This window comes from Ahaetulla prasina, chromosome 15, assembly GCF_028640845.1.
Source record: "Ahaetulla prasina isolate Xishuangbanna chromosome 15, ASM2864084v1, whole genome shotgun sequence".
Lineage (NCBI taxonomy): Eukaryota > Metazoa > Chordata > Lepidosauria > Squamata > Colubridae > Ahaetulla > Ahaetulla prasina.
In genome coordinates this window covers 16,428,026-16,449,793 of record NC_080553.1, presented here as the reverse complement: position 1 = coordinate 16,449,793, position 21,768 = coordinate 16,428,026, and the positions used below count along the sequence as shown (strand labels likewise).

Here is a 21,768-nt window from a genome sequence, read left to right as displayed (position 1 = left end):
GGAATTGAAGTCCTCCCATTTTAAACACACCAATCAGGATTAGGAGTAGCTGAAGCTGGCAAATTGTTGGCAATAAAAATCCAACCATAGTTTAACCCCCGTTTTTATGATGGGTTTGTGATAGGAAACCTGGTTTGGAGACAGAAGATGCCAGCATGGTACACATGAGAAACTCCTGCAAAATTCAGGGTGGGCTCCCTGTCTCTCTTTTCTGAGATTTTCACCCCAGATCTGGAACCCCTAATGCAGGGGTCTCCAAACCTGCAACTTTAAGGCTTGTGGACTTCAACTCCCAGAATTCCTCAGCCAGCTTTACAGCTTTGCTGGCTGAGGAATCCTGGGAGTTGAAGCCCACAAGTCTTAAGGTTGCCAAATTTGGAGACCCCTGCCCGAATGGTTGAACTGGTCATGTCCAGTTGTCGAAGGCTCAAGAAAACATACCAATCTAATCATTAATCCATCAGAATAGAGCTGGAAGGGACCTCAGAGGTCTTCTAGTCCCACTCGCTGCTCAAGCAGAAGACCCTATACAATTTCAGACAGTCTCTTCTTAAAGTCCTCTAGGGAGGGAGCGCCCACAAAATCTCAGGAAATGTCCTTTGAAGGACGCAGGACGGGACGGCCACCACCACTCTCTGCCTTTCAGCTCCGGCTTTTAAAAGCGATGATTGTAAATATCAATCCTGATGCAGCAGATATGAAGGCTGGATCCATTTAGGGGTCAAACGGGCAGAGGAGAACGTTGCCATCCTCGAAGATAATTTCATTTTCTGGCAACGATCGAGAGTGCATTAAGCCGACTGTTACTGTAAAAGTGGCAAGCCAGCAAAAGGGAAAAAAAAGAAGGCGTCCATTTTTATAGATTTGGAAAAGGGAGGGGAGAAGAAAGAAAGGAAGGAAGAGGGAAAAGAGGGAGGAAGGAAAGAAGAAAAAGAAGGAAGGAATAAGGGAGAGCACAAGGAAGGAAGGAAGGAAGAAGGCAGGGAGAGGAAGGAATGGAGGGAAGGAGGATGGGGAAGGATGGATGGATGAATGGATAGATAGATAGATAAATAGGAGGCAGGGTGGGGAAGAAAGGAAAGAAGGAAGGAAGAAGATGGTAGGGAAGAAAGAAGGAAGAAAAGGGTGGGGAAGGAAGGAAGGATGGATAGCTAGCTAGCTACATAGATAGATAGATAGATAGATAGATAGATAGATAGATAGATAGATAGATAGATAGATAGATAGATAGATAGAAGGAGACAGAGTGGGGAAGAAAAGAAAGAAGGAAGAAGAGGATGGGGATAGATAGATAGATAGATGGGAAGTGGCCATGAAAAATGAAAGGAGTTATTTCATCCAATCGGAGAAGAGAGGGCGGGAAGAGAGGTCTTTGAAGAAAACGAAGGGAAAGCTGCTCCTCCATTGGTCGTCGCTTAGCACCGAGACTGAGGCGTAGAAAAGCGATTGGTTCAAGACACGTATGCGTGGGAGGGGAGAGAGAGAGAGAGAGGGAAAGCACGCCCCTTTTATAACTTGCGGACTTCGAACTCCCAGAATTCCTTTAGCCGCGAACTCTCGTGAGGCGCTCGGATCTCGCGAGATGTCCCGCAGGGCGCGAAATCCGCACGGGAGCCGCTGGGTTGGCCGGCCGGGATGGCGGTGAGAAGAGGCGGCGGCGGCGGCTGGAGGCGCCGGTGGGCTGCGGAGCCCTCGGCGGAAGACGGCGAGAGGGAGACCCCTCGGTGAGGACCACCCCCACCCCCCGAAGACCCCCCCCTTCGAGGCAGTCCTCGAACTTACGACCACGATTTCACGTCGCTAAACGAGACACAACGAAGCTTTGCCCCGTTTTTCGACCTCCCTTGCACAGTTGTTAAGTGAATCCCCACTAAGTCAATCTTCAAGCGGTTGTTAAAGCGAATCCAGGTTTCCCCATTGAATTGGCTTTGCGGGGGAGGTCGCAAAAGGGGAATCACGTGACACCCCTCCCCCCCTTTCCCCGACGCTGCGACCGTCATAAATGCGAGTCGGTTGCCAAGCATCTGAATTCATGATCCCGTGACCCTGGGGGAGGGAGCAATGGTTGTTAAGTGTGGAAAAAATGGTCCTAAATCATTCACCGCCCCCCCCCGTGTCGTCATAACTTCAAAACGGTCACTAAACAGATCGTTGCGAGTCGAGGACTGCCTGTATTCCTTTCGACTTGCATTGATTTAAAATCGATTGTGAACTGTCCTTTGAGACACTTTTGTGACGGATGTGCGATTACGCAGCTTTTCTAGATAATCGTCTGGGTAAGTCCTCGACTTACAACATTTAGTGGCCATTCAAAGTTACGACGGCAAAGTTACAACGGCACTGAAAAAAGCGTTTTTCACACCTAGGGCCGTCGCATCATCCCCATGGTCACGGGATTTACATTTGGTCACTTGGCAACTGACTCACATTTATGACGGGCGAACTGACTCACATTTATGACTTTGCTTGGCAGGAGGTCGCAAAAGGAGATCATGCGATTTGCATGATTCCCTTTGGCGACCTCCTGCCAAGCAAAGTCAATGGGGAAACCAGATTCGCTTAACAACCGTGTTACTAATTTAAGAACTGCAGCGAATCGCTTAACAACACCGGCGAGAAAGGTCGTAACATGGGGCCAACACTCAACTAAAGCAAATTTCTCACTTGACAGCATAAATTTTGGGCTCAATTGTGGTCGTAAGTTGAGGAACACCTGTATATCCTGTCTTAACTACCACCATTAACCTAGTGATTTGCTGAAAAAGTACTTTTTTAGGGTTAGAATAGAATAGAATAGAATAGAATAGAATTTTATTGGCCAAGTGTGACTGGACACACAAGGAATTTGTCTTGGTGCATATGCTCTCAGTGTACATAAAAGACTTAGGTAAAGGTTCCCCTCGCACATCTGTGCTGGTCATTCCCGACTCTAGGGGGTGGTACTCATCTCCGTTTCAAAGCCGAAGAGCCAGCGCTGTCCGGAGACGTCTCCGTGGTCATGTGGCTGGCATGACTCAATGCCAAAGATGCACAGAACGCTGTTCCCTTCCCACCAAAGGCGGTCTCTATTTTTCTACTTGCATTTCTTACGTGCTTTCGAGACTTTAATCGGGTCAAAATATCTTCCTTTTCTGCCACAGGGATGAGGGCTCCTCCTCCGTCTCGGCGCTCCGGCGCTTAGAGCGCAGCCAGTGGACGGACAAAATCGATGCACTGTTTGGCTTTGAGAGAATGAAGGAGCCCGCAGAAAGGACAGGGTGGTTGATCAACATGCATCCGGTAGGAACCTTTCCTTCTTTCCCTTTATTTATTTATTACGATTGGAATGTGTGACCTTCCCAGCCACTTTCAATTGGATTCACTTCATTGTGGGGATTCACTTAATGACTGCAGTTAAAAATGCTTATAAGTCGGATGGACTTGATTTAAATCAAGTTGTGGTTTAAATCAGGGGTCTCCAACCTTGGCAACTTTAAGACTTGTGGACTTCAATTCTGGGAGTTGAAATCCACAAGTCTTAAAGTTCCCGAGGTTGGAGACCCCTGGTTTAAATCATTAGTAAAAAGGCTTGATTTAAATCAACTTGATTTAAATCATAATTTTTAAAGAGCAGCTGTCGTCTCCATCCCGCAGTGGCTCCTCCTCTGACCTGCTGTTGACTCGCCGAGAGTACCGCAGAATATACAGCCTCATGCTACAAAACTAAGCTCCATTTCATGCCTAATAAACTAAATTATTTTTTTTTAAAGTTTTTATTTGGTTTTATTACAACGACCCAACACAAGACAAACATACATAATCTGTGTTTGCTTTTTACATGACAGTTTCGTTCCTTCAGCTTTCTGCTTTATACGTTCCCTTTTTCCCTTCTTTTTCCCTATCTTTGACTTTATCGTCCCTTTACATCTAGTTTCATTTATTTACAATATTTTACACATTTGTTATCTTCTCTTCTCCATCCTTTTTTTTTTTTCTATTCAGTTTTCCTATTCTCCAACCACTCGTACCATTTGGTCCATATTTGATAATATTCTATCTCTTCCTTTTCCTTTATTTCTTTCGTTAATTTATCCATCTCCGCAAAGTCCAGAATTTTCTTGATTGTTTCTTCTTTTGTTGGTATCTTTTAGTTTTTCCAGATTGTGCTTAGGCAATCCTTGCCTTCGTAACTATGTGTAATATCAAATACTATCAATAAACTAAATTATTATTAATGTATCTTAAATAGAAAACTATCTTTGGATAGATTTTTACTCCAAAAGCATTTTATTAAAATAAATTTGATTTAAAAAAAACCAATTTAAATTTTAAAAAATCCAATATTTTTTTATTTTAAAAAAATCATCGATTTTTATCCACCCTGGTCAAGTCATGTACTTTATGACTGCATTAACTTACAACCAATTCCAATCACAATTGCGGTTGTAAATAAAGGACTAGATGCATTACAATACCTTGACTAAAGGCTTCAAATTATCTTTTAAATATTTTTCAGCTTCAGAACTTCAGGCATTTCTATCCTTGCCTGGAGCCTCCATTTTGTCACCAGTTTAGTTCTTTGGGGCAAAAAATGTTATTCAACGCATTGAACCGATTGCTCCTAATTGTAGAATAGTATGTTAGGAGAATGCGATTTTCTAATTAAGTGGCTTCAGTAACCTTGTTTGCTTTAGACGGAGATTTTGGATGAAGATAAACGCTTGGTTAGTGCTGTGGATTATTATTTCATTCAGGAGGATGGAAGTAGATTTAAGGTCAGTAGTGTCTTTAAACTGGGACCTTTTAAAGGTGATATTTATCCAGGGGTACATTTTAAAAGTAGTGCTTGATATTGGGAGGAAGATTAGATATGTGATGAATGGGATTGTAGCACGTACATATTAATACATGATACATATTCATACATAATGCAGGTTGAAATAAGTGTCTTGGATTATATTGTTTGGAAATTATACTGTGTCTCACCTAGAGACATAGGCAACTTATTACTCCTGTTAATTTATAAATACAATCACCTATAAAATCTGTGTGAATCGATCTTTCTGGTATCAACTCGCAAAGCTTTCCTGGTCTGCTCTTGAGTTGCCATGGGCAGGAAATGGGGGAGGACTGACGGAGCAATTCAGCAGCCACGTTCAAAAGCACATTCCACGCAAAACTTCTTCAAGGTTGGAGCTCAGATTACCAGAGCCAGCATTCTACAGCCCAGGAAAGTGCCTTGTTGGAGAATGTGATTTATGACACAGACTGAGAGCGGGGGGGAAAACAGGTTCAGAGTTGAGCCGTAAATCACATGCGGCAGTTGTCATTGGGAAGTTGCTGACATGTCGCTCCTAATAAATAACTGGATTTCTTTTGAAACTTGGCTCGAGGCTTATGAGTTAATTAGGGCATTCGAGACCCCTACATGTGGCTTCTCTTGTTGCTTTATCATTTACTAAACACTTTTCTGTCGTCAATGCAAAAATGTCACCCATTTTATAGATGGAGTAGGCTAAGAACAATTGGTCTCTGGAGAGTAGCTTAGGTTAAACTGGTAAGAAAGAAACATGATCTATTTGTAAAACATTGGAAACTCATCTTGTTTACTTTGTGTTGTCTTCTAGGTGGCTTTGCCCTATAGACCATACTTCTACATCGCAGCCCAAAAGGTTAGTCTAATCTACATTTGCAACGTTTGGGTTTCAAGCCTTAAGTTGTTTGGACTTTGGTCCACTGCGATATCACTCTTTGAGTAGACATTGCATATTCAATACTTCATTTGTGACTGTACCTTAGAAGTAATAAATTGTAAGTAAGAAGGTGTTCCTTAATAACTGCGGTATACAATTATATACGCTAATGCCTTATGCACTGAGAGATTTCTGTGTGTATACACACACATACATACAGTGTGCATTAAGACTCCTCACAAACATATTAACAACGGCAAACAGTTTTTTTTCTGAAAGTGTGCTTGCCATTAATTGCAGCGGGGTGATAATGGCTATGCTTTAATAGTATCTTACTTCAAGGAAACAGTAGCTAGAGAAGGTCAGCTCATCATTCCTTCATCCGTTGCAGGTGTACAGACAATTTCTTATAAGCTCTTCTGCTCAGATAGAATTTGAATGGTTGTAGAAATAAGTTCTCCTTAAGCCGTTTAATATAAAGTGTCTTTTTTAGGGTTGTGACCGAGAAGTATCATCCTTCCTTTCCAAGAAATTCCAGGGGAAAATTGCAAAATTGGAAATTGTACCCAAAGAGGATCTGGACTTGGTGAGAAATGGATTCAGTAAGATTATTTTAATATGATGGCAGCTAAAGATGTAGCGTGATAATCCCTGATCCATTTTGTCGTCTCCCCCTCCCCCTCCGACGACCAGGTCTAGGAAATCCGTATCAAGCGTGGCCACGAAGCCTCTGCAGCTTTGCCAAATTCCTTTCAGATTTCTCAGGGCAGGCAGGAATCCAAGGTGTGACTTCAGCAAACTAGATGAGACTTTGCTTGACTCAAGGAATGCCAAAAGCAGGTCCTTTATATAGGCTGTGGGATGTGGCTCCATGACTCAGCATTTATCCAGGCCTGCCCCTCCCTTCTGCTGGCGTCGCCTCTCAGATCTCCGGAAGCGAGGATCCTCCCACTTTGAATTGTTTTCTGCTGTTTGAGGAAGGGAGGGGTCAGAAGGAGTAGGCCTGAGTAATTCCAATCCGTGGCTGACTTCCTCTGATGGCTGAGCCAAAGGAACACACGCCGTATGAGTGAGGTTTGTTCATTCCTGACATCCTCTCTGGGCATGGGGCCAGGGCCGGGGGCTGGAGGCATGACAGGCCGTTCATCTTCATTATCAGACTCCGAGTCTGATAGCAGACCCGGGACGAGACGGGAAGGGCCCGGCTGAGGAGAGGAGGGAGGACGAGGCACAACAGGGAGAGAGAGAAAGAGAGTTTTTTAACAACTGGTTCTCTGCCCTAATCACCAGCTGGGTAGGAGTGGCTAGGGGGTGGGTCATGTGACTGGTAGAAGTGAGTGACGCTGAGTTGGCCACACCCACCTAGGTTTTGTGGCTCCTAGTGTTTTCTGTGGGAAACAGGTCCTAATGGCTCTTTGAGCGTTTAAGGTTGCAGACTCCTGACTTAGTGGGTTTTCTGATCATGAATACAGCAAACACTGCTCTTTGTATGCAGGAAGACCAGAGCTCTGTTTTTGGCAACTGCAAGTTAAGATACCAAGAATCACGTGGCAAATGTTGGCGAAAGGCTTTTGCCACGAAGATAAGAGAATCGCTACTGGTTAACAAAAAGAACGAGGATGGGGCTGTAACCTGCATGCGTGTAAACAAAATAGCAGCATCTATGCTCTTTGATCCAATGTTGCTTTTATTACATTGTGTCTCTAGCTCTGTTAATTTTACATCACAGTCGTAATAAAACTGAATTTACATATCCAATGAAACTAAAGGCAGAGAGGTTTGTGACTTAATCGGTCATAAAAACAATCAGGAAGTGCAATTCTTTACCAGGGCTGAAAAGATTGGGCAAATTCAGTGGAAAATCAAACTAAGTTGCTGTGAGCCAAAGTGGCTTTTTGCTTCTTCCAGAATCACAGTGTTTTTTCTACAAGCTCCCATAGTTATGGGATTCATAGAGATAAATAAATGGCTGCCATTGAATGAAGAGTGGCTTTGTCTAACTGCCAGACAGAGCTGCAATGATTTTCAAGAATCTCGCCTGATTTGCTTCAGCTACTGTATTTTTAAAAGCGTTCTTCTGTATTCCATTTGGTGGTCTTAAATTGCTTTGATCTCATCTCTGTGAATCAATCTCTCAAAGTTTGACTCTGCTCTTGTCTTTTGTTTTAGCCCAATCACCTGGTCGGCCTGAAACGAAATTATATCAAGCTTTCTTTCAACACCGTGGATGACCTGATAAAAGTTCGCAGGGAGATTACCCCTGCGGTCAAGAAGAATAGAGAACGGGACCAAGCTTTGGATACTTACACGACCCTGCTGACTAGGTAGGGTAGTCCACGATTAGTCCAAGCTCTAAGCACACAGCACTTATAAGAGCATCCGGAATAATGGGAAGTAAGCTTCCTATAATCATCTCGGTTGTCCTCACCACTCTCTGTATGGACTTTCTATCTGAGGCACTGCTGCCACCAAACCAAACAGGCAATCAGTCTGTTAATTCCTCTTGAGTTGGAGGCGATATCCTCGGGAAACGTCCTTTAAAATCAAAGCCTCTTGGGATTGCAGTTGGATATAAAGATGAGTCACGGTTTCTGTCCCGCTGGGTTGCAACCACGTTTTGGCTGCTCTCCGCCAGCATGCAAAGAAGTCTTGTAAAACAGACTGGTGGTGATTGTTTTTTCTAGTGCGCTCACTGGGCACAGTCTGAACCATGAGGAGGAGCCCTCGAAGAAGACCGCAGACCAGATGGACAACATCGTAGATATGCGGGAATATGACGTGCCCTACCACATCCGTCTGTCCATCGATCTAAAGATTCATGTGGTGAGTGTGTGATCTACCCTCACGGGAATCCCTTAATGACCAGAAACACCGGAGGCGCAATAGCCTTCCCCAATCGGACACTCCAAATGGATTGGGCTGAAATTTCAGAACTCCTGCCCTGTACATCAGCTGAAAATTTGGGCTGCTGTAGGTCCCCGTGTTCAAAGACTGAGTTCGGGAAAGATTGGTTTGTGGTTGGATATAAAAAAAAAAAATTGTGCTAATGTGATACGCTTGGAAGGAAATTATTATTACAAACATTCCTGAAATTTTGTTTTATGCTTTTTTATTAATGTTTTGTTGCAAACATATTTTGTTGCTTCAAACTCGATTGCAGAGAATATGACTTCTGTAACAGAGTTGTTAACGCTTGGAACTCATTACCTGACTCCATAGTCTCTATTCAAAATCCCAAAATATTCAACCAAAAACTGTCTACTATTGACCTCATCCCATTCCTAAGAGGTCCGTAAGGGGCGTGCATAAGAGCATAAAAGTGCCTACCGTTCCTGTCCTATTGTTCCCTTCATTATATCAAATTAACATAGTTGTTGCATGTTTTTACTTATATATACATATATTTCTTTCATGATATCTTGTTTTTATTTATGACGATGTTTGTGTATACTGTTGTGACAAAAATAATAATAAATAAAAATATAAATCAGGATTCCCAGAGATAGAACATGAGGTCTTTTCAGGGGTGAAATGCTACTGGTTCGGTCCGGTTCGTCTGAACCGGTAGTAAAAAAAGTTTTTAAAAAGTTCCCAATGATCAGCTGAGTGATCCGCGATCGTCGGAACTTTTTAAAAAAAACTTTTTTAGCATTTTTTTTTTTGCCCATTTGATCATGTTTTAAACTTCTTAATTGTATTGGGTCCTCTTATCCTCTGACAGGCTCACTGGTACAACATTTACCACCGGGGCAGCAGTTTTCCTCCTGAGATTATTCGACGGGATGACATGGTGGAACGGCCGGTGAGTATCTCTGCAGAGCCTCTCCAGAAACCTTTCTAAAACCCCTAGGCCTTGAAATATGGCCTTGTTTGCATGGAATCCCTCAAATCCCTGACTTTTTTTTTTTAATTATTATTATTATTATTCCTTCTAGGATCCTGTTGTTCTTGCCTTTGACATCGAGACTACAAAACTCCCTTTAAAATTTCCTGACGCAGAAACAGACCAGATCATGATGATCTCCTACATGATTGATGGCCAGGTGATTTATTACCCCTGTAATTTAGTCATCGGGCCGCGGTGACTCAGGGGCTAGGATGTTGAGCCTGTCGATCGAAAGGTCAGCAGCTCAGCGGTTCGAATCCGTAGTGCTGCAGTGTAACGGGGTGAGCTCCCGTGACTTGTCCCAGCTTCTGCCAACCTAGTTCGAAAGCATGTAAAAAATGCAAGTAGAAAAATAGGGACACCTTTGGTGGGAAGGGAACAGCGTTCCGTGCGCCTTTGGCGTTGAGTCATGCCGGCCACATGACCACGGAGACGTCTTCGGACAGCGCTGGCTCTTCGGCTTTGAAACGGAGATGAGCACCGCCCCCTAGAGTCGGGAACGACTAGCACATATGTGCGAGGGGGACCTTTACGTTACCTAATTTAGTCATCAGGTCGCAGGACTGGCCAAAGAAAAGTGCCCTTTAGAACATGAACAGCTCCAGAGATCTCTAGGGTGGCCCAGCAGTGAAGAACACAAGTGTGAAGCCAGTCGTGTTGTGACATTCAGTATTTGTCAAAGGAAGTGTCAGGGTTCCTAATTAAATCATGAGTCTTGAGCCAAGCTTCAAAAGAAATCCAGGTATTTATTAGGAGCTTCATGTTGGCACGTACCCAAGTGAAGCCAGCTCTGACCCTACGTCATTTATGCTCCAATTATGACCCTGTTTCCCTCCCCTCCCCCCAGGGTGTGTCATCAATCACATTCCAAAGGAGCAATTTCACGGGTTGTAGAGGTCACTCCCCTGCAATTGCTGCAGGTATCCCTGGGATACAGCCTTGAGGGAGATAAGCATGGAAGGTGCATCTGTTTTTTGCTGCTGTGCAGTTTCGCCAGTCGTCCGTCCCCACTTCTTGCGAATTGACAGGAAGTTTGTAAATTGCACTGCAGAAGAAAGTTGCTTACAGGGCTGGAGATACGTTTGCATATGGCGTTCTTTTAAAACCCGTTATCTTAACGTGGCTCAGAATTTGGCCCAATATGACGACTGGAATCCCATAGAAAAGGAGAATAAGAATGGGACTGCTACTAACTCAACTCTGAGAGAAGGAAGTAGAGGAATTGCAGATTTTTCTGGCCAGAAAGATTTGACATTTGGAGTGGGAGTCCCTTCTCTTCTTTTCCTGCGATTGTTTTCTTCGATCAGCTGATCCTGTTCTCCCCTCTTCCTCAAGCTTATTGGCTCGAACGGTTCACAGAAGCCCAGCTTCCTTCCTTGTTTAGATCAGGGGGTCCGCAACTTCTGGGCTGCAGCCCACTAAGGGGCCGTGAGGTGTTTGCAACTGGGCTGTGGAAATGTTGTGTCTGCGCCCCCCGAGCTGGGCCCCCTGCCAGAAAGTGACTTGGAAAGTGAGGGGGAAGGGCCGTCAGGACTTACCTCGGGAGCACCGGCTTCCCTGGCTCAGCTCCAGGAGCCAGAGGCAGGCCAGGTGGAGAAGATAACGAGGCCTCTATCCCCTGACTCTTCCCCCCCAGGCCACGCCTCCAGAGCCAGCTGATGGCAATCAGGCCTGGCTGGACCCTAGGTTTCATAGGCAGGAGAGGCGGGAACAACAGAAGCAGGGGTGGGGCAGGCCTAGGAAATGCTGAGTAATGGAGCCACACCCCACAGGGTATAAAACCAGTGAGGGCTGCTATGCCTCTTCGTAGCAGGCAAATCAACTGCTTCACTAGAGCTGAAGTACTGTTTGTTCCTGGGTGACTCATCAGCATCAAGGGAGATAACAGAGTCACTTGGCAGACGCTCGCTAGTTTGCTGCCAGAGCTGATAGTGCCGGCTAATTAAGTCATCGCTCGGACTGAGGCGAGGGGGGACAGAACAGGAAATGGGCAAGAACACACGCGTACATATGTGTATGCTGCTCACGGGAATGTGGCTACGCGCATCTGCGCTCCCTCGCTTGCCAGGCCACTGGTGCAGAACCATCCCCTCCCCCAAAAGGGCTTTTTTTTTTGTCAAGAAGAAACTGGACTTTCTGGTTTTTCCTTGAAGACGTTTCGCTTCTCATCCACGAAGCTTCTTCAGTTCTCAGTTCAGTTCTTCTTCGGAGCTGAAGAAGCTTCTTGGGTGAGAAGCGAGACCTCTTCAAAGAAAAAAACAGAAAGTCCAGCTGCCTCTTGGGGGGGAAAAACCGTGACCTGGATGACTCCCCTCTCTCCCATCCCCTCACCCACCCCATCGCTGGTCCGCAAAGCCAGAAAGTTTAGGGAACTCTGGTTTTGATGGCGATGCGCGCGTCAAATGAGGATGAAGAAAGGAGGAAGGGGTACCAGACCCCGGGGTTGTGCTGTTCCAAATTAATCTCTCCAGAGGATGACCGGCTGATCAGACGTTCTGTGGCATCTCTTTCTCCTTGTGTGGTTCAGGGCTACTTGATCACTAACCGGGAGATTGTCTCGGAAGACATAGAAGACTTCGAATTTACTCCCAAACCCGAGTACGAGGGTCCGTTCTGTGTGTTCAACGAACCTGATGAGGTAACCTTTCTTTTTTTCCCCTTATTCTTACCTATATCTATAAATTCAATCGAATGGCTACTTAACTACGCAAGTCAGTTTTTGATGAAATATCGTTAACCTATTTGACTATGTACATGCGCTATAGATAGATAGATAGATAGATAGATAGATAGATAGATAGATAGATAGATAGATAGATGATAGATATTGATAGATGGATTTTATAGACAGATATTGATAGATGATAGATAAATATAGATATTGATAGATAGATAGATATAGATATTGATAGCTATTTAGATAGATGATTGATTGATAGATTCTATAGATAATAATAATAATAATAATAATAATAATAATAATAATAATAATAATAATAATAATAATAATAATAAATGTTTTAATTTGTATACCGCCCTTCTCCCGAAGGACTCAGGGCGGTGAACAGGCAGATAAAATACAAACATACACAATAATTAAAACAACCCTTAAAAAACTGATTTAAGCTTGCCCGAAAATTTAGATGATGGATAGATGATTAATAGATGATAGATATTGATATTGATAGATTGATAGATATTGATAATGATAGATATTGATAGATATTGGTAGGTGGTAGATAGATGATGGATAGATAGATGATTGATAGATGATTGATAGATATTGATAGATGATTGATAGATAGATATTGATAGATGATAGATAGTATTGCTAGATATTGCTAGGTGAGAGAGAGGGAGAGATTACACCAGGGGTCCCCAGGATCAGCATTCCCTGACTAGTCTGTCTCTGGGAATCCCATCCAAGTATTAATGGTTTCTGACCTCCTCGCCCACCAGGCCCAGAAACAGCCAGGCATGGTTATTTGCAGAGACTCGTGAATTGTAACGGTCTCTAAATGCGGCACTTTCTTTTCTACCTTTTTTCTTTTTAAAAAATAAACCAGGCGCATCTTATCCAGCGGTGGTTTGAACACGTTCAAGAAACCAAGCCAACGATCATGGTGACCTACAACGGAGACTTTTTTGACTGGTGAGAATCGGATCTTGTAAAGTCTGCTATCTGCACCTACATAATCAGGTGTGGAGATATACTTATCCCAAGTAATCCTTTGCTCCAGAGAAAGAAACAGGCTCTAAAAGCCAAGTGGAATCTAAGCCTGTGAGCATCTCCGTCCTTATTGACTTAAGAGGCCATCCTCCTTGCACAAGAGAAACAAATTTGCATATGGAATACTTTTTTTAAAAAAAATAATCTTGAGGCTAGAAAGAACGTCCAAAATACGTTCACTTAACCTGGAGTGCTTCTTGACCGCTTAGTGGTATTCCTTTGTATATTTACTGTTTTTTATCCTGGCTGTACACCGCCCTGAGTCCTTCGGGAGAAGGGCGGTATAAAAATTTAAATAAATAAATAAATAAAAGAAAATGGAATATTGGGGAATTTGGGGAATTTGGGGAATTGAACATGCATAGAGGAACTGAGTGGTCTGGAAGATAGTTCTGAGGTTTCCTTTTTGTGTATGTGTGTGCGCTTGGGATTAAAATGTTTGTTATCGTGTTGATCCGTTCAGCACCATAGACCAGGGGTCAGCAACCGGCTCTTTCACCCCTCTGCTGCGGCTCCCTGTCACTCAAAATATGCATCACAACCACCAATGGGCGACACCCGCCGGCACGCGATTTATTGAGCCTTTCAACCCTAACTATGGATAAATCCTAGAAAAGAAGAAAAAAAAGTTTCAGAAAAAAACCAGAACGTTTAATCTGCTAGCTTTGTGGCCGCTCAGGAAATAGTCAGGCACAGGAAGGGTTTTGTGGCTCCCGATGTTTTCTTTTCTGTGGGAAATGGGTCCAAATGGCTCTTGATGAGTGTTTATGTTCTGTCTCCCTCCCCACTTCGGAGTAACGAGCTGGCCTTCAGCCAGTGGATTCATGGCTCTTATCAGTCCTGGCAGAGAAATCGCAGCTGCCTGCCAAAGTTCAAACAAATGACTCACAGAGTAAGACTTCAGCTCTCTTTGAAACAGTTCAGCTAATCTTTTGCTCCCCGTGGAGTGTGAGCAGTCCCAAAGCTCCTTATATATCCTGTGGGGTGGGGCTCCTGCCCCACCCTTCCTTTTGATGACACCGCCTCTCTAATCTTCTGATGCGCGGGTTAATCCAAGCTTTATTATTATTATTATTATCAGCTGGGTCTGAGGGCGTAGCCTGAGGAAGGGAGGAATCAGGGGATGTCGGCCTCATTACGTCCTCCGAATGGCCTGGTTCTGGCTCCTGGAGCCGAGCCAAAGGAATCAGTGCTCCCAAGTAAGCCTTACCGGCCCTTCCCCCTCACTCTCGGAGTCACTTTCGGGCATGGGGCCAGGTTCAGGGTCTGGAGTCACAACAGTTTAATGTTACCGATCTCTGCCGTAGACGTTGTCCGATTCTGTGTCTCAACTGTTCGTCTTTTCCCCAGGCCTTTTGTGGAAGCAAGAGCAGCCGTTCACGGGCTGAACATGCAGCAGGAGATTGGCTTCCAAAAGGACAGCCAGGGGGAATACAAATCCTCGCAGTGCATCCACATGGATTGTCTTCGGTAAGGATGGTGGCGGCTTCTCCTCAATCGAATCGGGTGTGTGTGTGTGTCTCTGGAGGTCTGCCAAATAACGTGGGCCGTCCTCTGCACTGTGGCAATTCTGGGAAAAAAATAATAACTTTTTATTTATTTATTTATTTATTTTTATACTTTTATACCGCACCATCTCCCATAGGACTCAGGGCGGTTCACAGGCATATTAAAAATACAACAATAATAAATAAGCAATTTAAAACCCAATTAAAACAAGATACTATAATCGCCAAATCACTAAAACGGTAAAAAACCGGTTAAAACCCATTAAAATTGACTAAAATATTTTATTCTTAGGCTAGTCCAGCTCGTTGAAATAATAAAGTCTTCAGTTCACGCCTGAAGGTCCGGAGGTCAGGGAGTTGCCGTAACCCTGGAGGAAGCTCGTTCCACAGAGCCGGTGCCGCCACAGAGAAGGCCCTCCCCCTGGGGGTCGCCAACCTACATTGTTTGGTCGACGGCACCCGGAGGAGGCCCGCTCTGTGGGAGCGCACCGGTCGTTGGGAGGCTATCGGCGGCAGAAGGCAAACTCTTTATGGTCAAGCATTCACCTCCCATCCTTTGGATTGTGTTTCACGTTGGTGAGCACCTGGACGTTGTTCTTTTGACCCAAATTCTCCAGAAGTTGTGGACGTTCCAACACTGGGGGGGGTGTCTTTAAGAAGAGATCGGATATCCATTAGTCTGAAATGGTGTAGGGCTATGATGGCGAACCTATGGCACGCGTGTTGTGCCCTCTCTGTGGGCACACGTGCCGTTGCCAGCTTTGATTCTGGTTTCCTGCATGCGCATCCACGCCAGCCAGCTGGTCTTTGCGCAGACCGGAGCGCTGGGAACCTGAAGACTAGCTGGCCACCTGGTCTTCAGGGGTCCGGCGTGCGCAAGGACCAGCTGGCCGGCGTGCACCAGAAAACCCCAAAGACCAGATGGCCGGCACGCACATGCAACACCGGGCAGCTGGTTTTTGGGTTTCCTGCACTATGGCACACACAAAGATCAGCTGGCTGGTGTGCGCCCAAGGACCAGGTGCATGGGCACCAACCAGCTGGTCTTTGGGTTTCCAGCGCTCCAGTGTGCACACGTTCCAGTTTGGGCACTCGATGCCAAAATGTTTTGCCATCACTGGTGTAGGGTTTCCTGTCTAAGCAGGGGGTTGGACTAGAAGACCTCCAAGGCCCCCTCCAACTCTGTCATTCTATTCTATGGAGACCGGCTTAAATTCCAAAACTCCTGCAAACACACACACATACACACAGAACCATTTGTCTTCAGCGCCAGACAGGAGCAGGAAGGGCTGAGTAGCCACTATCCTTTGCTAGTGTTTGAGAAGAGATTGGACAAGTGTTGGTCTGAAACGCTACGGGGTTAAACAGGGGGTTGGACTAGAAGACCTCCAAGGCCCCTTCCAGCTCTGCTATTCTATTCTATTCTAAAAATTTAGATAGATAGATATTCTAAAAAAATATATAGATAGCTAGATTGATGAATAGATAGATAGATAGATGGATGGATGGATGGATGGATGGATAGATAGATAGATAGATAGATAGATAGATAGATAGATAGATAGATAGATAGATAGATAGATAGATATTCTAAAAAATATATAGATAGCTAGATTGATGAATAGATAGATAGATAGATAGATAGATAGATAGATAGATAGATAGATAGATAGATAGATAGATAGATATTCTAAAAAATATATAGATAGCTAGATTGATGAATAGATAGATAGATAGATAGATAGATAGATAGATAGATAGATAGATAGATAGATAGATATTCTAAAAATTTATATAGATAGATAGATAGATAGATAGATAGATAGATAGATAGATAGATAGATAGATAGATAGATATTCTAAAAATTTAGATAGATAGATAGATATTTTTTTTTAATTTAATTTTTATACCGCCCTTCTCCCGAAGGACTCAGGGCGGTGAACAGGCAAATAAAATAATACGATACATTTCAATAAAAACACTATTTAAAAAACTTATTCCAATAGCCTAAATTTAAAATACAATACAAAATATAAAATAAACCTCAATAAAATCCATATTTAAAAAACCCTATTAAGCCAGACCTGCTCGAAAGAATAGATATGTTTTAAGATAGATATTCTAAAAATTTAGATAGATAGATAGATAGATAGATAGATAGATATTCTAAAAAAATATATAGATAGATTGATGAATAGATAGATAGATAGATAGATATTCTAAAAATTTAGATAGATAGATAGATAGATAGATAGATAGATAGATAGATAGATAGATAGATATTCTAAAAATTTAGATAGATGATAGATAGATAGATAGATAGATAGATAGATAGATAGATAGATAGATAGATAGATAGATATTCTAAAAATTTAGATAGATAGATATTCTAAAAATTTAGATAGATAGATATTCTAAAAATTTAGATAGATAGATGATAGAGAGATAGATAGAGAGATAGAGAGATAGATAGATAGATATTCTAAAAATTTAGATAGATAGATGATAGAGAGATAGATAGATAGATAGATAGATAGATAGATAGATAGATAGATAGATAGATAGATATTCTAAAAATTTAGATAGATGATAGATAGATAGATAGATAGATAGATAGATAGATAGATAGATAGATAGATAGATAGATAGATAGATAAGTGCTATTTTACTTGTGGAGGGTAGAGGGTTGGAAAGACCGGCCTAATCTTGTATTTCACTCCAAATGAAGCTGGGCTTGGACCTTCTGGTTCCCCTCCACAAAGCTCCCCTTTTCCTTCCCATGCTAGTGATTTCTTAACCACTCGATTTCGGTGCCGTTGATTTCCTCTCGGCAGGTGGGTGAAGAGAGACAGTTACCTCCCAGTGGGCAGCCACAACTTAAAAGCAGCAGCCAAAGCAAAGTTGGGTTACGATCCCGTAGAGCTCGACCCTGAAGAGATGTGTCGGATGGCGATTGAAGAGTCTCAGGTATTTTCCATACCAGGGCAGGTTTCCCCTGACTATATATATATATATATATACCTTACGTAGTAATAGTATTAAACTGGTCTCTTGATTTCTTCCAGACTTTAGCCACCTATTCAGTGTCGGATGCTGTTGCCACCTACTACATGTACATGAAGTATGTGCATCCTTTCATCTTCGCCTTGTGCACAATCATCCCGATGGAGCCTGACGAGGTGAGCAAGACGTCGGTTCTCCTTTGCTTTGATGGGCCTCGATGCCAACTCTGCAAAGACTATTGCTTAACATGTTGTAAGCCGCCTTGAGTCTTCAGAGAAGGGCGGGATATAAATTCAAATTTAAAAAAAACTCTTGAGTTGCCATAGGCAAGGGGGATGGGAAACCGACGAAGCAGCACGGCAGCCAGAAAGCGCATTCCAGACACCTCTCTCTCAAGGCTGTCTCCCAGGGTTACCCACAGCGGCGCACTCGAAATTGCTCCGTTGGTAAATGTGACTGATGAACACATTTGAAACAGGATCATAATTGGGCTATAAATTACATGGGGTCAGAGTTGGCTTCTGGTGCTTTGGAGAATAGGTCGACACCCCACCCCCCCTCTTCTTTGTGGCAGCCCCTCAAATACTAGAAGACTGCTATCATGTCACCCCCCAGTCCTTCTAAGACAGTTTCTTAAACATAAAGCCCTTTGGATGCTGTATAATGCTGAGGTTAGGTTACTCCTGGCAGTAGGACATTCACGATCAAGAGCTTGCTATGTGCTTTACCAATCACACACACAAAAATAATCTGTTTATTCCAAAACTGCATGTTTTACAGGCTGTGTAGCTTGGTGTCAAAACCAGGGGTGAAATGTAAAATTTGTTACTAATGGTTCTGTGGGCGTGGCTTGGGGGGGTGTTAATGTGACTGGGTGGGCGTGGCCAACTTGGTTGTTGTTGGGTTTTTTTTTACTTTTAAAAGCATTTTTTCTACAACCTGTTCGGCCGAAGACGTTGTAATGCTTTTAAAAGCCTCTGATGATCCCAGCTGAGCCGTGCGAATATCAGAGGCTTTTTTTTTTACTTTTAAAAGCATTTTTTCAGCTGAAGAAAAAATGCTTTTAAAAGTTAAAAAACAACAACCCTCTGATGATTGCGCCGCTCAGCTGGGGATGCGGGGATGGGGGCAGGGATTTTTGCTACCGGTTCTCTGAACCACCCACGACCATCATTACTGGATCAGGCGATCCAGTCCGAACCCGGAGCATTTCACCCCTTGTTGTGCCTCGCCCGCTCTCCTCTCCTCAGCCGGGCCCCTCCCATCTCCTGCTATCTGAGCCAGAGACTGATAGTGAAGAAGAATGGCTTGGCATGCCTCCAGCCCCCAGCCCTGGCACCATGCCCGGACAGACTGAGCAAACAGACCTCCCTCCTACAGCGTGTGAGCACGAAGCCAGCCACGAGCTGGAATTGCCGGCAGCTGAGCAGGAGGACGAAAGGTGGGCAGATCCCCGCTTCCGGAGAATGGAGAGGCGACGTCAGCAAAAGGAAGGGAGGGGCAGGCCTGGATAAGTGCTGAGTCATGGAGCCACACCCCATGGCCTATATAAAGGATCTGCTTTTTTGGCATTCCTTGAGTCAGGCAAAGTCTCATCTGGTTGCTGAAGTCACACCTTGGATTCCTGCCTGCCCTGAGAACTCTGACAGGAATTTGGCAAAGCTGCAGAGGCTTCGTGGCCACGCTTGATACAGACTTCCCAGACCTGGCCATCAGAGGAGGAGTGGGACATGACAGCCCTGGTCAAAACAATGATTTTTCCATGCCCTCCGTTCCGCGCACTGAGAAAAGAAATCTCAAAAAAAACAAACAAACCCAAAAACCCAAACAGTTATTAGGGAACGACCGTCAGCATAATCTGGTCAGATTCTGTTGATTGTGGATTCACCTTGTCTCCAGCCTGTCAACTTTTCTCTTCCTGCAGGTACTCCGGAAAGGCTCGGGAACCTTGTGCGAGGCGCTGCTCATGGTCCAAGCCTATCACGCCAACATTGTCTTCCCCAACAAGCAAGAGCAGGAGTTCAACAAGCTTACAGAGGATGGGCACGTACTCGACTCGGAGACCTACATCGGGGGCCACGTGGAGGCCCTGGAGTCTGGCGTCTTTCGCAGCGATATCCCCTGCCGCTTTAAAATGGTACAAACCTTTGGTGGAAAATTGTCTACAGAGATTCTCCAGTCATCCAGGTCATGGTTGTCCCAAAGGTGTTTTTTTTTTCTTTTCTTTTCAAGAGGCAACCGAACTTTTCTGAGTTTTTTTTTTCTTTGAAGCGGTTTCGCTTCTCAATCCGAGAAGCTTCTTCAGCTCTGTGGAATTAATCTCTCTTATTCAGAGCTGAAGAAGCTTCTCGGATTGAGAAGCGAAACCTCTTCAAAGAAAAAAACCCAGAAAAGTCTAGTTGCCTCTTGAAAAAAAACAATTACCTTTGGAACTTCAGTGGAAAAGCAATAACCTAGGGTCTGGGCAGAACTGATGGCTTCTGTAAATATATAGTATCAACTGCAAACAGCCAATTTTAACTGGAGCTAAGACTTCTCCCAAGCAGCAAATCACATTTCTGTTTGAAAGGGGTCCTTGGTCCTCTCTAATCTTGGTTGTTTTCTTGCAGACCTTCATTACCCAACTAGGTAACATCATCAGTGTAAGAAGGATGTGTGTTTTATTTTTATAGTTATAACATACACTGAAATTGGCATTTAATTTCATTGTACGAGGTGCAACGACAATAAAGTAAAGTAAGGAAGGGCAGTTTTGCTATCAGTTTCTATTCTGCTGGCCTGCCCTGTCAGCGTTGGTGGGGAGTGGAGGGGGGCCTTAGAGATTATTTATGTGGTTGGGATGTCTACTGTTGGCAGTTTCTTGATTGGGGTGTTGTTTACCTGATTGTTGGTCTTGATGTTAACCTTGAAGTTAATCTACATTGATCTGAGTACTGATTGCTGAGATGCTTGGGTTTTTTTTGTTCCCTTTTGGGGTGGTTGATTGTCTCTTTTGTGTATAGATGTTGTTAATGTCGATGTGTCTATTGTTAAAGTGCCACCACCATTCTCCACCAGCAATCAGCATTCGGATCAGCATAGATTAACTCCAAGGTTAACATCAGACCAACAATCACATGTCAGCTTTGGAAGCCATATTAGCACCAGATGCTTCCCCGCTGCCGACTTCTTGCGTCTGGGAAAGTAGGAGGGGTGGTGATTTTAATTAGACATAATAGCGTTCTTCCCTTCGGTCAAGGTCTCCTGGTGTTTATCCATCTAGAGGAGGAGTGGTTGCAGGGATGGCTCAAGTTGGGATGGATGGTGATTGGGCCACGTGACAGATTGATGGGTGCAGGGGCTATATTTGGGGGTTTGATTTACTGAGGGAAAACTGGAACTCTCAGATTTGGGTTTTCCCAGATGTGCCAGTTTACTTTCTCTAATAAATGGGACTTTGAGAAATGCCTGCCTCGGGAGTTTTTACTTGGAGTTGTGGGACTTGCTGGAACACTGACATCACGTCAACAATACCCCAGTCAAGAAACTGCCAAAGAGCCATCGGTAAACAGCCCAACCAAAGAATCTCTTAAGACCACCTCCACCAACGCTTGACAGGCCAAGCCACCAGAATACAAACTGAGAGCAAACCCCACTCCTTACTGAGCACTGATGACGTTACCTAGTTGGGTCGTGAAACGTCTGCAAGAAAACAAGCCAGCTCAGAGAGCACCCAGGCCTCCTCAAGTCAATCCTGAGCTACAAAGATTCTCCTTTGCATTTCTGTTGCATGGATTTTTTTTTCATCCGCTGTTTTGGGGCACTTGTGGGTTTTAACCAAACTGGAATGCTATAAATTCCTCTCCTCGGTTTTCTTCAGAATCCGGCTGCCTTCGACTTCCTCCTGCAACGCGTGGAGAAGACACTCCGCCATGCCATCGAGGAAGAGGAAGGGATTCCCTTAGAGCAGGTCACCAATTTCCAAGAGG

At 44.0% G+C, this 21,768-nt stretch overlaps 1 protein-coding gene across 1 annotated transcript in view; it reads left to right on the top strand.

Moving 5' to 3' along the window:
• Positions 1 to 1,566: 1,566 nt before the first annotated feature.
• The window catches only part of POLE (DNA polymerase epsilon, catalytic subunit), a 68,714-nt gene continuing 48,512 nt past the window's right edge, over positions 1,567 to 21,768 (top strand). The window contains exons 1-16 of the mRNA XM_058157991.1: positions 1,567 to 1,724; positions 3,141 to 3,279; positions 4,674 to 4,754; positions 5,607 to 5,651; positions 6,166 to 6,258; positions 7,842 to 7,996; positions 8,357 to 8,495; positions 9,394 to 9,474; positions 9,608 to 9,715; positions 12,086 to 12,196; positions 13,125 to 13,210; positions 14,639 to 14,758; positions 17,632 to 17,764; positions 17,863 to 17,976; positions 19,725 to 19,937; positions 21,660 to 21,767. Coding sequence (XP_058013974.1) covers positions 1,636 to 1,724; positions 3,141 to 3,279; positions 4,674 to 4,754; positions 5,607 to 5,651; positions 6,166 to 6,258; positions 7,842 to 7,996; positions 8,357 to 8,495; positions 9,394 to 9,474; positions 9,608 to 9,715; positions 12,086 to 12,196; positions 13,125 to 13,210; positions 14,639 to 14,758; positions 17,632 to 17,764; positions 17,863 to 17,976; positions 19,725 to 19,937; positions 21,660 to 21,767 — 1,815 coding nt within the window. The 5' untranslated portion in view covers positions 1,567 to 1,635. The remainder of the gene's footprint in view (positions 1,725 to 3,140; positions 3,280 to 4,673; positions 4,755 to 5,606; positions 5,652 to 6,165; positions 6,259 to 7,841; positions 7,997 to 8,356; positions 8,496 to 9,393; positions 9,475 to 9,607; positions 9,716 to 12,085; positions 12,197 to 13,124; positions 13,211 to 14,638; positions 14,759 to 17,631; positions 17,765 to 17,862; positions 17,977 to 19,724; positions 19,938 to 21,659; position 21,768) is intronic.